General features: G+C 33.9%; 1 protein-coding gene across 1 annotated transcript; it reads left to right on the top strand.

Annotated features, from left to right (window-relative positions):
• The first annotated feature begins 5,918 nt into the window (after positions 1–5,918).
• On the top strand, positions 5,919–9,608 carry LOC143618475 (uncharacterized). Its single transcript, XM_077090682.1, has 6 exons — positions 5,919–6,076; positions 7,085–7,651; positions 8,258–8,346; positions 8,545–8,644; positions 8,742–8,948; positions 9,272–9,608. The coding sequence occupies exons 1-5, from the start codon at positions 5,927–5,929 to the stop codon at positions 8,919–8,921; spliced, it is 1,086 nt and encodes a 361-aa protein (XP_076946797.1). The 5' UTR covers positions 5,919–5,926; the 3' UTR covers positions 8,922–8,948; positions 9,272–9,608.
• The last annotated feature ends 5,954 nt before the right edge of the window (positions 9,609–15,562 follow it).

The following is a 15,562-nucleotide window of genomic DNA, read 5'->3' as shown; positions in this document are numbered from 1 at the left end:
CGTTTGGGCCAGACAGGCTGTTGGATAACATTAAAGTCAGTTAGTTCTTATGGATCAAACATCGAGCTAAGATGGGTATTATAGAGTGGTCTAATTGGTGCTCCTTTGATTGCCTTTGATTTGCTTTTGGTCTAACTGTTAGTTTGAGTTTCTGTTTGTTCTTGTATGTTGCATTTTATTGGGTTGTTCCAGCTGCTTGTTGAATCCCTCTTATTAATAAAAGCTTGTTGTTCAAAAAAAAAAACTAGTCACTGGCTTGTTAAACCACAACAACCCCGACATCATGTTTGTTTCCCCACCTCTAACGTCATAAGGTGTAACGCTCATGAGGAATCAAAAGAAGAGTCTCTTCCTCTTAATTACATTTTCGTTCAAGCTTCGTTATATGCTAATGCTACCATCCATAATTTTATACTCCACAGCAATCACATGTAAAGTAGAATATGCAACTCTTAAAAGATATTGAGTATTTTTTTTCCCTCCCAAGACAATATCAATATTAAATAGTTATATACCAAGAATAATGAAATGAATACAAATTGAATATCATTTTCTGGTAGGTTTAGCCCTAAAGAATTTGATTCCGTTGTCACTAGTTGTTTTTTGAATGTTAATGCTTTCCTCCTATTATTTACATTAAACCACCATTGCCAGGAATCGAAACCTGGACCTCTCACCCAAAGGCCAAAGCCTTTACCATCCCACCAAAGTGAAGATGGCCCGTTGTCACTAGTGTCTACTTATATATCATTATGAAGATTCTCAAATTAAATGGCAACTTAAATAATAGTAGATGACAATTAAAATAATATACTTAAGAGTTAGGTTAATGCATCGAAAGATAATGTGTTGATGTCTCACCAACATATTCGAAACTCGAAAGAGTGAAGTAAATACTTATTATTCTTGAAAGTTTTAAGAACACATTTTTTTCATTAATTATCATGTTTTTTCATTTATTAGAAAATAAAGTTTACATCGATACGAAAAACAAACGTCCAATAAGTCGCATTGCTAATCATTTTCGGATAACAAAACTAAGTTGTTTAAGAATAACATTCATAGATCATGAGGTCATGACATCATCATGCATGATCCGTTTGACACAACTAAGTTTTCCTACCATCTTGGAATCTAGGAAACCTTGATGAAAGTGTTTCATGTAATAAAGCATACATTGAAACACATCAACCGATTTATTTAGAAACTAGAAGTAGAAAACCTAGAAGACTTATTTATTGAACTTTTAATAAAAAAAAGTACATGACCGTAAAGATTATTAGTATTACTAGTCATTATGGGACCATCCCCTCACTTGGTCTTCGATTCGTCGTCGCTAATAACACTTTATAATTCTAGTTAGTTGCATGAACACGTTAACTTGAGATTAATTGCATCAATACTACTACTTCCACATCCTTTACTTTATATAACGGCCTTAAACAAATTGATAAAATCCATTTAAAAATGGGTGGCGGCGCAGCTTGTTGCCCGCCTACCTGCTATGTTGATGTAATATCTATGTTTCTATTTAATGAAAAAATAAAAATTGTAACTTGAGATAAAAAAAAATTTAACTTTTACCAAAAAAAAAAAAAAAAAAACTTAAATAAATCAATAATATCCTTTAATACATTTTGAGCAAGCTTAAAAATCATATATATTAAAACAAATTACAATAAAATGGTAAGTAAATGAGCTACAAGCTGCGTCACAACCCACTTTTGAATATCAAAATTTATCCTTCCAAAAACAAAGTTTTGGGTTTTAGGGGCTGAAGAATGAATGACCCCGCTTAACTTTGTTAAAAAAATCAACAATTTCTGGAGCTAAGAAACCGAATGTATAAAAAGCAAAAGAGATAAATACATGTTGATTCCATAAACAATTTTTTTCGTGTTTAATAACTTTGTTTGATTATGTCTTCAACCCCACAACAAACTCATTGTCTGAGCCCAACAAGAAACAATAATACCCCTCGAAAACCTTTAAATAACCTTAAAACACAATTTACCATCTTTGATGTATAATGGCCAAGTCAAACAAATACAACCTATCAACAATATAATCCCTAAGGATACACTTTTGATTAACTATTTAATTATGTTGTTTTGTGCAAAAAAAATAACTTACATGTTTGGATAGGTGAGTGTAAATGAGGGGCATTGTGAACTTGTAAGAAAGCTAAAGGATCAATATGTTTCCTTTTTCTTGAATTGGCATTACCTAACATGCTTTTAACAGTATATTTAATCTCTCTTAAATAAAAGAAATGGTTTTTTTATTCATCTGATATTAAAGTTTCAAACATAAATGGTCAAAGACATCCCTAATTTGGTCACCACTTAAAGGTTACTTTAAATTATAACTTGGGACCACAAACAACATCTGGTAATAATTACGGTTTTTAAAAACCAAAGTAAAAAAGGTAAGACCTTCCGCTATGGGGCGGCGAGGAAGGCGACGACGGGACGCGGAGGGCGTGAAACACCGTAGAGGGGCGCGTGAAACACCGTAGAGGGGCGCCAAAGGATCAAGGGTGCGGTGTTGGGTCAATTGTTGTTTGGTCCAAGTGTAAGGCCCAACCCAATAATTAGGTTTTATTATATTTGGTAATGTCTTAGCTAACAAGTTAGGGTTAGTCTATATAAACCGAGTTATGGTTAGGCATTAGAGGGTATGAGTTTGGTGTAACCGAGTTAGAGTTCATCAAGAGTTAAACCGAGTTAGGGTTTGGGGAGTTGTAATCAGTTTTTTGAGTGAGATTTTCTGATTAAATATATAAACGAGAGTTATTCGTTTAGTTTGTGTGCTGATTATCGATACGGGACTTGACGCGGTGGTGCCCATCGTTTGAACGGTCGGCGCCTTTGGGTGTGGAGGTGGGCCCCCTCTCTCACATACATACATACATACATGTGTGTGTGTGCATATATATATATATATATATATATATAAATGGGCGCCTTTGGGGTATTAAATCATAGCAGGGCATTATTAGTTGGGTTTCGAAGCCCCGGTGCTTACGTGGCGCTGACGTGGCAGTGAGGAGGGGCTTCGAAGCCCCTCACCATAGCGGACGGTCTAAGGAGTACATATCGTATATGGTTTTATTAAAATTTGTATATTCTTATAAAATCCTTCAAGTTTCTTCTTTTAAACCGGCTATTATCAAGAGGAGGATTGTTTTTCTTATCGTTATTGAAAGATGGTTGATTAATCGAGATGTTATTATCTAGGGTTGGTAATTGGGTACATGTTTAAGACATGATAAGACATGTTAAACAAAAAAGTACGGTATGTGATTTTTTTATTTTTTTAAATATTAGTAGGATAGACTTCATTATTTTTCCTTATTGGTACACAAAACTTAAAACTTTCTTATAGTCATGACATATAAAGTAGTTAAACGAGTCGTATTCATGTTTAATATTTGTGTTACGCGCGTCACTTCTTACCTGTTAAACCTGTTAAGACACGAATTGTCAGCTCATTTATGCCATCCATATTTTATCCGGACTAATTACTCAAATGATTTCACTTTTTTATAAACAGATGGCAATGTAAAATAAAAATAAAAATAAAAGAACAAGTCAATAACTAAAAAAGAAAAAAAAAACAATATGGAATCTCTTTTAAGAATTTGGTTCTTTTTATTTATTTTAATCAAAGCCTAGAACATCAGTCATATTGGTTGAAGTTAATATTTCAGTTAAGGTCTTCCATTCAAGTTGCGTCTCTAGTTATTATGATAACTTTTGATATGTGATCATTATATTCCTTAATTCGGGTTTTATCTAATTTCTAAAACATATCTAGCATCAATACCCACATGACACAATACATTGGAAGTAATCCAACTTCTCCATTCTAATGGTGAATATCTGGGGTTGATACTTGTGACATGTGTTAGATGACCTCAATTATAAGACCAACAAATTTGAAACAATCTTTGTAAAACTACATATCATGATCATAGATGGCGAAAACATCACCGATGGTGGTTTGTTGCGGCTATTGACATCAAGTCACTCCTCTTTCTCACACAGAGTCACGTAGAAGTGCATACTGTAACCAGGGATGAGCAAATTCGGTACCGAATCGGTACCAAAGTTTTAAGTTTTGGTAACGCTATCTCACGAATTTTAAATTAAATATCGCCGCCGAACCGAAAAATTTGGTACCGGTACCTGTACCTATACCAAGAATTTGTGATTTTTGGAACTGGGATTTTTGGTACCGATCTCATCCCTAACTGTAACCAGTTTCTAATCGGATCCCTAACCGGTAAATCTATAGCCGATTAGTGCCCAAAATAACCGCCGGTTTATAACATGTTTTTCATTTGGCCCATAACCGGTTTTAGGTCTTTAATTACTTCTTTTCAAAACCAGTTTTTTCCCGGTTAACCGGTTCGGTTATGCCCAAAAATGGTTATACCAGCTAGGGTTTTTGTGTTTGAAAACCGGGTAGTATCTAATCCGATTAACCGGGTCTGTGCATGTCTACAGTCTACTCAGTGTTCACACGTAGAGATGCACAAAAAACTGAACCCGGAACCAGTTTTTTTTAACCCGCCTCTACCCCTGAGGTACAGATAGGGTATGCATTTTAGTACCAAAACCCGTGTCTAACCAGGGTATTTCCAGTACTCGATTTTTCAATACCCGGTCATACCCGAACCCAATTCCATATCCGAAACCTGGTATTTGAAAAACCCAATTTGTGTACCTCTACTCACACGTCTAAGGTTGTGTTTGTTTTTGCTTCAAAGGTTTGCAGGAGGGTTATGTTTGCGGGTGCGCAGACATAAGTTCCTGAAGACAGTTTGTTTAAAAAAAAGAAAAATATCTTAAAATTGCTTATATGGTCTTAATAAGAAGCTAATGCCCAACATCTTCATACTTCTCACACTTCTTATCATCCTACCAATATCCAATGTCCACCACCACCCACCGTGCGCCACCACCCACCCACCACCACCACCACCATCCACCTTCCGCCACCACCACCACCACCCATCACCTACCGTCCACCGCCACCACCATCACCACCCACCGTCTGACGCCACCACCACCACCACCCACCGTCCAACGCCACCACCGTCAACCACCCACCTTCCGCCACCACCACAGTCAACCACCCACTACCACCACCCACCGTCGACCACAACCCACTACCACCACCCACTGTCTGCAGCCACCACCACCCACCATCACCACCCACCACCACCACCTTCCACCACCCACACCTCCACCGTCGGCCACAACCACCGTCCACCACCACCGCCGCCCACAACCACCGTCCACCACCACCACCCACCACCCCACCACCACCGTCCATCACCACCACTACCCCCCATCGGCCACCATCACCGTCCACTACCACCCTCCACCACCCACCACAACCATCCATTACCACCGTACACCGCCTACCACCAATCGTCAACCACCATCCACTTCCATAGTTCGTACACCACCACCCACTTCCATAGTCCGTACACCACTACCAATTATTTCAGCAGTTTACAAACGTTAAATGACTTCTATCTATTGTGATATATATGATAGGTTACTAATTTTCAGCTTATGCAGACGATATCCAGTTTATAAAACAAACAATATATATTTTCAGATTGCAGACATACAGACCACATATTCAACTGTAGATATAAAATCAGATTGTAGATAGTTTTTATTTTTAAAAACAAACAGCACTAACAAAACAACTAAAGCTCGTAAGAGGCCCAAATACACTAAGCCCACGAACTACCCACTAGCTTCCATCCTGATACTAAAACCTACTCGCAAACCTCCAACTAAAACTGCTCACGACTGCGTTCATTCCAAGCTCTTAACTTCTTCTTCTTCTTCTTCTTCTTCCATTAATTCCTGTATCTGAATTTGAAGTATTATTAATTAAGAATATGCCTAAAGGAGAAGATGCAATCATCAGAAAGAAGAACAAATCAAACAGAAAAAAGATGCGTAGCGATTCATCCACGGTTTCTAATCGCATAGCCGCCATTATTGCACAAAAAAAGCGTCGTCAGTCAGGCAAACGCAGGATGTGTCAGGTATCACTAATTATTATCTTCTATTATTACATTTAATGACTAATTAAACTATATTTTTTTTAGGTTTGATTTGTTAATATGTTAGGATTTTGCTTACTAGTTAGCATGCTATAGTCACAACATAAACATATCTTATTAATTCAAAACCCTAGAAACCAACACATGGCATTAAATGAAGTCATATTCGAAAGAGTTGATGTTTAACAGCGATTGTATGAGCATTTTTTAATCCAAAATGACACCGGTGTCATTCGGTTTTAGGATTTTTGGTAGGGGTGTGCACGGTTCGGTTGTTTTTGTTTAAACCGAAACCGAAATGAAGTCATAGTTTAATCTCTTTTATTAACCTATCGGTTTTCGGTTAGTCAGTTTTGTTTGTTTAGGGGGTGTTTGGGATTCCTTATTTTACCTCCTTATAACTTTTCATTAAGTTAATAAGTTACAACATTGTAACTTATGGAACTTTTCCTCTCACGGTATAAGCAATCCCAAACATCTTATTGCTTTTCAAAAAGTTAATAAGTTATAAGTTTGTGAAAATAAGCAATCCCAAACACCCCCTTAGTTTAGTTAGTTACCCAGCTTGTCGGTTTTTCGCTTCGGTTAATTTCAGTTAATGACTATAACCTAACTCGGGATAAAATTTTTGCTTAGAAATACATGAACATGTATAAAAGCTAAAAGTATATGAAACTATGAATGGTATGGTTTGGTTAACTGAGGCTACAAAAAAAGTTCAATAGCCAATTTGCGGTTAACCGGGTTTTGGTTAATTTCGGTTTCGGTTTTGATTCGCTGTTCGCTTATTGCTCATCCCTAATTTTTCGGTATTTTTAATGGTACAGTATTTGGTTATGGTTTTACTTGCATTGGTATCGGTACGGTACCGATTTCATGATATCATCTAAAGTTGCTGCTGTTTTGTGCAAATTTATGTTGGCTGTTAGGTTTGTGGTGTTATCATGAACTCTAATTTTTTATTTATGAGACATTTTGATCGTTTTTTAGGGGATGTGTTTTAGCCTCCCAACTCTAGAGGATCCTTTTAATGACAAACCCAACAAAGTTGATTACAACAAGAAGGAAAAGAAAACAAAGACTAAGAAAGTTTGGCCATCAAAAGAACTCAATACTTTGACCGAAAACGGAAACAACGGCTTACAGAACAAGAGAAAGGCCAATGGTGATCATCAGTCAAATGGGAAAAACCAGGAGCAGAAATGGGCGCAGGTCAACAAAGAGTCAACACAGTCAGATAAAGAAAACACCAAGGATGTAGGCTGTCCATCCAAGTTCTTGATTTCATGTTTGAAAACGATACAAGAAACGATGCATAACAAAGAAGAATTTGAAAGGGGGAAGCCTTTGTTTTTTGATCCATGGGGATTTGAATATTGGAGATGTTATTCAGGTGGCAAAAATGTATTGGAGACAAATGGTCATGCTACCATGGAACAAATTGCTTGGATTGGATCAACGGCTGTTGATACCATAACAAAAAAGGAAAAAGAAGGTGTATCTTTCACCAGCCCCTACCTTTTATTCATTGTACCATCACAGGAGAAAGCAACACAGGTATAACGTGCTTTATTCAACACAAATTGCTTGTTTATGATGCTTTGTTCACTAAAAACAAGATTGTTGATCTATTGCACTTATCATCTAGGGTTTCATGACATAAGTCTGAATTTATTAAAAAGAAAGACATCGTTGTGCTAAATAACCAGTGAAGTTTAGAAAAGTATCCTAATTTTTAAACGCTAGGTTAGAAATCGTGCATTACGCGGGCTGAACAAAGAAAGTATTAAATAGTTAGTAATGAAGATTTATGAATTTTAAAATGATATTTGGAGATTAAATATGTTTGAAATTATGTTTAAGCTATTGTATTTAAAGGGTGAAATAAGAGAAGCGGTGAAAATAATCTTTGGCTCACAGAACTGTGACACATGGCGCTGCAGTTATTTATTAGGTATCTTTTTGGTTTATGATGGTTTAACTACACAACTATTTATTAGAGAGAATGAATTGTTAGGGTTTATTATTATCATTAGTATTACCATAAGGTTTATTTGATTAGGTTTTTTTGTAATTGTTCTCAGTGTATCCTTATATAGTTGATAAATAGTAAACGACTGCTTACGGAGTTATGGGATTTTCATTATACTATACTATTGGCAGGTACGCGCTGTATGCAAGCCTTTGAAGGTGTTTGGAATACATACAGTGAGTCTACATTCTGGGGCCTCTATAGATCATCAAGCTAATGGGTATTTACATAAGTCTATGAAAACTTAAGTTGTGTGCTTGCATGTTCAATTATGTATTTCTTAACTGCAACAAACGATTTATGCAAAGTTGCAAACATATTAATAAAGTTTTTTATTGCTTGAATGTATACTTTTTGGATCATACATATTCCTGTATAACTGTATTATCACATGATGGAAACTCTGTTTCTGATACAGATTAAAAACTTGTGAGCCAGAGTTTCTTATATGCACACCAGATAGACTTGTGGAGCTTGTTTCCATGAATGCTGTTGATATTTCTGGTGTTTGTTCACTGGTATTCTTTTCAACTTTTTTACATCATCCAAACTAGTTTCACCTTTTTAATGTAGATTATGTTTATGTTTACTGATATTTAATTATTATTTATACAGGTTATTGATGGACTGGATTCTTCTTCTGGAGATGCCTATCTTGACAGCATAAAGTCTATTCAGCAACATATTTATGTTGACCCGCATACGGTGGTTTTTGGCAGTTGGTTGACCGATGCACATTTAGCTGCAGTGTCAAGTCTTTTGCCAAACCCAACGTGCAGATTGTCAATTGATTAGATTTTTCAAATGGTTATTCATGCAAAGGTATATGAACTTTGGAATATATTGTGAGAACAATAAAATTACAATATAATAACAATAATCTTTGGAATATATATGATCTGCAAAGGTATATGAACTTTGGAATATATTGTGAGAACAATAAATTTACAATATAATAACAATAATCTTTGGAATATATATGATCAAGAAAGTTGTATGCAACTAGGCTTAAAAAGTACACATTGTAGTAACTTTTAAGTAGGTTGAAGTAATATGCGACCCAATTAATCCATTTATAACAACAGTTGGGTCGAATTTATGATATTTATTAATATCTACTGATATAATTTACCAACATGTTGCAGCGGGAATGAACCGACAGTTTTCATGTATGATGCGGGCGAGGCTGATTTAAGTGAAGCTGAGACGGTATTAGGTAATTTGCATGCTTTTTTAGCCCGTGTTCTTAAACATTGAGTCTTGTCACAAAAACATTAGTTTTACTGATCTCAAAGGGTGTATTCATCAATTTTGTTTGTTGTGTCGGTAGTTCTATTGCAAATTAAGACATTTTTTTTTCAAAAGAGAAGAGTCCATCTTAACATATGATTGAAGTTAAGTTTGGCAATCAAGGGCCTTTAATCAATGTAATTGTGTTCATATTCGCTGATACAAATTATAACAAAAGGTTAGAATGTGTCTACTCACGTTAAGCTACGGCTGAGAATGGAGCTTACCCTTTTAAAGTGTTCGTTACAAACGACTTGAGTCCTCTTTCCTGTAATGTAGTTCTCATACTAGTATTATATGGTTTAAAAGCTATAATATTTTACCTTGAATGCTTATTTGGTGCATTACACATGTAGACCGTTGATTACTTGACAACACGTCAATCTAACCACTATATATATCCGACGGTAGTATATACAATGGCTTTGTATGTTGTTATTCGCTTCTTGTCTTATCGTAATTAAAAAGCGTGTAGAAGTGGTTTTCGTATTTTTAATTAAGCGAAGAATGTAAACACTATGAGCGACACTTGTAGCCTATCATGCTTGTTAGCAATACATTTTTTCGATAGAGAGGACTTGATAATCAAACAAAATATAGCTACTTTGATAAGCCTTTATATATCTTGTCAAAATATGCATGTACAAACACAATACATGTATCACATTCGAGCTATGTTGTGCTATTAAGTTGGTATTTCTTTGTTACAATCGATCACTAAAATAAGGTCAAAGTAACTTCTCGAGGACATCAACTTGACATAATGCGAGAGTGATTGACGATTACCAAGTTAAACCTAAGTTATTTTTGTTGCCTAAGTTAAACCTAGAGGTTTAGTTACAAGTATAGCTTTAGGGATGGCAATGGGTCGGGTCGGGTTTGGGTTGGGTTTAGGTATTCCCAAACCCATACCCGGTTATTAAAGTCCATCTCAAACCCGTCCCAAACCCGTCCGGTTTTAATCGGGTAATTACTCGTCGGGTTTCGGGTTTCCTATCGGGTTTTGAAATACTACCTGTCGAGTATACCCGGCTCAAAACCCGCAGGGTTTTGACAAAATATAACTAATCGATTATAAAGATGGTTACCATAAAGATAAAATATCTCAAATAATTAGCATAAACAAGTTTCGACAAATAATATATTTGGAATATAGTACATATATAATATAATAAGCTATATCGGGTACATGGGGTAAATGGGTTTATGTTATCGGGTAATTGGGTATATTAGAAATACCAAACTCGCGGAAAATTTTAAAACTAATCCCAAATCCGTCCCAAGCTCTAATGGGTCGGGTATTACCCGTCCCATTTATGTCGGGTTTCGGGTTTTCTCATCGGGTTCGGGTTTCATTGCCATCCCTATATAGCTTGTCTTAAGAGAGATGTTATTTACTGCTTGGTCATTCTTATATACAACCCTTATGTATTTTTTTCTTGTACTCTCCAACAATATATTGTACATAAATAAAAAAAATATCAACCAAACTAACTAAAATAATCCTTGAAAATACCATTTTGTTTAATTTGTTGTCGCCATTATATTAAACGAATACATATTATGTTTTATGCATTTATTGTACTTTAGAACCAAAGTGCTATATTACGCGAGTGAAAATTGGTAACAAAGAGTTGATTTACGTATCATATATAGAATGCGATTCGAATAGGATATAAAATACATATTTCACACATTATATAATTTCATAGATATGGGTAAAATTATTTTTCCATAATACTTTTTTCCAAGATTTACTCCAATAACAATGCCCAACAATCATGAACTTGTGAGGTGGAAGAGTGAAACTGAAGTATGATATTGTCAGGCTGCCATGTTATGGTGCAAAATCTTTCATAGGTGTCGAAATAAAGGCTTCCATCTAAAATTTTATCATGTGTGTGGTTGTGAGTTTCTTTGTTGTTTGGGTCCATTTTCCCACAATAATGGAATACGACGAGTAATTCTAAAGAAAGTAAAATATATTATCTACAAAATAAATGTTTTTCAAATTCACAAGTGAATGATTTATTTTCATCCAGGAAGGAGTTAAATTATAATAAAGTATAGAAATTTAGTCGGTAAAAATGCCACTTAGGACTTAATTAGGAGTATGAATTTATGATATGAACATAATACATATTTTAAGTTTAATTTAGTCTAGATAGGTTCGGGTCACTTTATAGTCGATCAACGAACACTCTTAGCTACATGGGTCAAGTTCCAGTCAACTTGACGGATTCGTGGGTTGAAACTTAAAACCTCAAGTTTTATACTTAATTTTCAAATGTGTGTTGTGTCATAACTTAATATTATTGAGTGTTTAAAATTTAAAAAGGTAAAAAGACGAGTATCGATTTTAAGTTTAAACATACTTATTCTATACTCGTTGTATTGTAAGTTGTAAATTTATATCTAAAGAATTAATATAAAATAAAAATATAAATAAAAACAAAATTTCAGGTTAAATAGACCATGTTGATGTCAACTTGTGAAAATTTGTGTCGTGTTTGAGTTATTGTGCCTAGCCTTTCGAGTTTATTGGTGTCCGGGTTTGTGTCATGATTTTGAGTTTCAATCAGGTTTGACTGGTCAACTTGTTAATTATACCCCTATAATAAACTTCCCTTTTGAGTGTTACTAAAGTTGTTTTAAACATATAATATTTATGAGATTTGAGGATTTCTGTGATAGCAATTTTATTTTTTTAATACTTTGAACTTTTAATTTAGTACTTCCTTCGTCCTATTTTAAATTTCTTTTTTTCATTTTTTGGTTGTTCAAATTTAAATGTCAATTCTATACATATAAATTTAATTTCTAATTGTGCCCTTACTATTAAATGTCATTTTTTAGCCATAATAACTTAAAGGACATTATTGTCATTTTACGGCTCATAAAATAAAATGATCAAACAATTCTTAATTTGTGTGTTTTGGGTCCCATGACGTTTAAAATGGGACGGAGGGGCATATTCATATTCTTATAAATTATTATATTATTCTCTAAATAAATTGTAAAAGTGGTTAGTTGGAGAATGAAGCAGGTGAACGCAAAGTGTACAAATTCAGGAAAGGAATGAATGAAATTATGAAAACATTGAACCCATTTCATACCCAAATTGTCTGACTAAAGTGTTAAGTGTACATGACTGCTCAACCCACTTCAAGACTCTATACCAACCTTATATCATCTTAATTAGTCGTTGCACCAAATGTAGTAATTTTATGCTTATACTTTATATTTACAAGATTCTATAATTAACATAATAATAGAATCTAATCAAGGTTTGTCTCGATAAAAATGTTGTTTACAAAAATAATCAACTGAGCACACATTTACGTACGCTCTTAGGAATGTTATGTGCCATGACAAGTTCTCATGCAATTGTGATTTTGCACATTTATCTTGTCTCATTGGCTGACGCTAAACCAAACTTTAAACATGTACTGCAACAATCCTAAGTTTCGATCTATTGGCCGCAACAAGCTTTTCACTAACGGAGTTAGATTTCGTTAGTTTTTGATGACGTGGATCGGAAATAAACTCAGGTCAAGAGAGTTCAAGTCAGAACGCGTTTTGGGTCGGAAGTGGTTCATGTCAGAATGGTGGTGGTGGTTGTTTGTTTTTTATTTATATTTTTTTGGTTAAAAAGGTAATTCGGTTCGTTTATTTTTCTTTGACAAAAATTGGTTCTGTTCGTTCATTTTGTTAGAAATACAGTTCGGTTCGTATATTTTTTTTTAAAAAAAGTGATGCGGTTCGTTTATTACATTATTTTGGTTAGAAAAATAGTTCGGTTCATTTATGTTTGTTTAAAAAAGTGATTTTGTTAATTTATTTTGGTTAGAAAACTTTAAATTTAATTTAAAAATAATTTTTACCACATTAGCAGTAACCCCACTATATTTATCACACCATCGTCTACGTCATCAAAAACTAACGGAATCTAACTCCGTTAATGAAAAGCTCGTTGGGGCTAATAGGTCGAAACATAAAATTGTTTTGATACATTTTTAAAGTTTGGCTTAGCGCCGACCACAAGAATAAAGTTTGGATTATTAAAATCCAATATCCATTTCCTTACGGTTTTCTGTCTCCTCAACTCACAACCAATTCAACAAATAGTTTAAAATAAACAGAGACAAACAAAGTTTCCCAAAATTTATAAAAAATCACTATATGATCTCTCCACCGTATAATTTACGCTCATAACCACTTAAAACTGACCATATAATTTATAAACTCTCCTTACATAAATTTAGAAGATGAGTTGGGAATGCTCAAAGTGGATTATGTTTGCAAGATAATAGTCTCATGTTCCTAGTATATTACTGCTTTCTAGGACTTGTGTAAGCCTGTTAAAGGCCTTAGCATTTCAATTAAATGAAGAAATGAAACATTAAAGAGTTGTCTAATCTCTCTCTAGCCTCCTCCTTTCTTTGATGATTTGATCACCACATCATTGTAATGTTGATGCAATTCATAAGACTACAATATTGAACCTTTTTTAATGGATATTTATTACTCTATAAATACACTATATTTAATTATAAACCAGCGAGAATGAACATGAGTGTTGCGGCAAGACTTCAACAGGTATCGGTTTGGTTCGTTATGACACTAACTCTCACTATAGCAACCGAAAGAGAAAACCCAAGAAATTAATAAAAGCTTGACAAGCCATGATACTTGCAATTCTGCAAAGTTTGCATGATTGATTATAGAAACTGATAAACCAAGATCATCATTTGCTCTAGAAGAAGCAGTATTTACAGTTAGCATATCATTAAATCGATGCCAAAAATATGAATAGACATAGCTCTATTCCAATGAACCAAATCCGGTTCTATAAAATATTTTGAAGAAAAGAATCATTCCAGGATGAACAGAAAGACAAAGGTGCAATGGATTTGGGGAATATCTGAACCGTTCCAAGTTATTTTAACAAAGTTTGTGATTGCTTTTACCCTTTTAAAAAAAATTGCTACTAATTATAGTTTAACTAGTTTTTATCCCCCATATTACGGGGGCTGTTTTATATTACTTGTTTTTAATATTTATATACTTTTTGAGTTTAATTTTATTTATTGTAATAAAATTTATAATATGCTTAGAGTTAGATAATAAAAAAGTTTCACAAATAACTAACATGTTATAACCCGGTTTAGAAGTTTTCTGGGTTTGTTAAGGCCCAAGACCCGCTTATTTTTTTTAATATAAAATTGTTTCTTCATTATAAATAATATTTTTTAAAAAGAAATCATTTAATAATTTTTAGTATATTCTATTTTATAGGATTTTCACATCAATAATTTGGTGAGAATAGTTTTTAATTTAATGAGATGTTATAACCCGTTTAAGGAATATATGAGTTTGGTAAGACCCATACCCATGAATTCGGGTTAAATGAATGAGAAGCCTCCATTTAAAAATCAAGCAAATCTGATGACTCCAATAAAAGGGGGAGCGACCACATCGCGACACCTAGGATTTTTATGTTTTCGTTTATATATATTATAGATATTAACTTTTTTTATAACATTTGTAATTATTATTTTTTTCACAAAATTTAGGAACATTTTGTTTCTATTAAATTTACAAAATCCGTGACAAATTTACATTTATTACATCTTATACATAATTAGTCGTTTTCTCTTCACATGTTATTCTTACTTACGTGACCGTTTAAATTGGCCGCAATTTTCAATCGCTAATACTCAGTTCTATAGTAATGAGGGGTTACTTAACTTGAGTTTAGAAAAACACAAATTAGAATCTTTTAATTGTTGTAGACTTTACATATCTTACCTAGTTAACTCAAATAATTTATTCTTTTCATAATAACTTATTAATGCATCAATCTTCTTCTGGTCATAATTTGATTAGTTTAATCTTGTAACATACCCAATTTCAGTCAGAGATTGAGACATTAGACCATGCAATGAATGCTTGTCGTTGTAATTTCATTTTCCCCACGCTAAACTTGACCTGGAATTTTGGCATCTACCTTAAATAATATACCATTTTTATTTAAGCTTTGGGATGGGAGTGCCTTAAAAATGGTATAAAACACAACTATGCATATTTCATATTAGAGCTTCGAATTCAAGTTGTCAAATGCTTAGAACTTCAAATTTCCACCA

Source organism: Bidens hawaiensis, unplaced genomic scaffold, assembly GCF_021521415.1.
Source record: "Bidens hawaiensis isolate Kalapana, Puna unplaced genomic scaffold, B.hawaiensis_p1.1 tig00002338_1, whole genome shotgun sequence".
NCBI lineage: Eukaryota > Viridiplantae > Streptophyta > Magnoliopsida > Asterales > Asteraceae > Bidens > Bidens hawaiensis.
The sequence above is the reverse complement of the archived record's forward strand: the minus strand, read 5'-3'. Positions and strand labels throughout refer to the sequence as shown.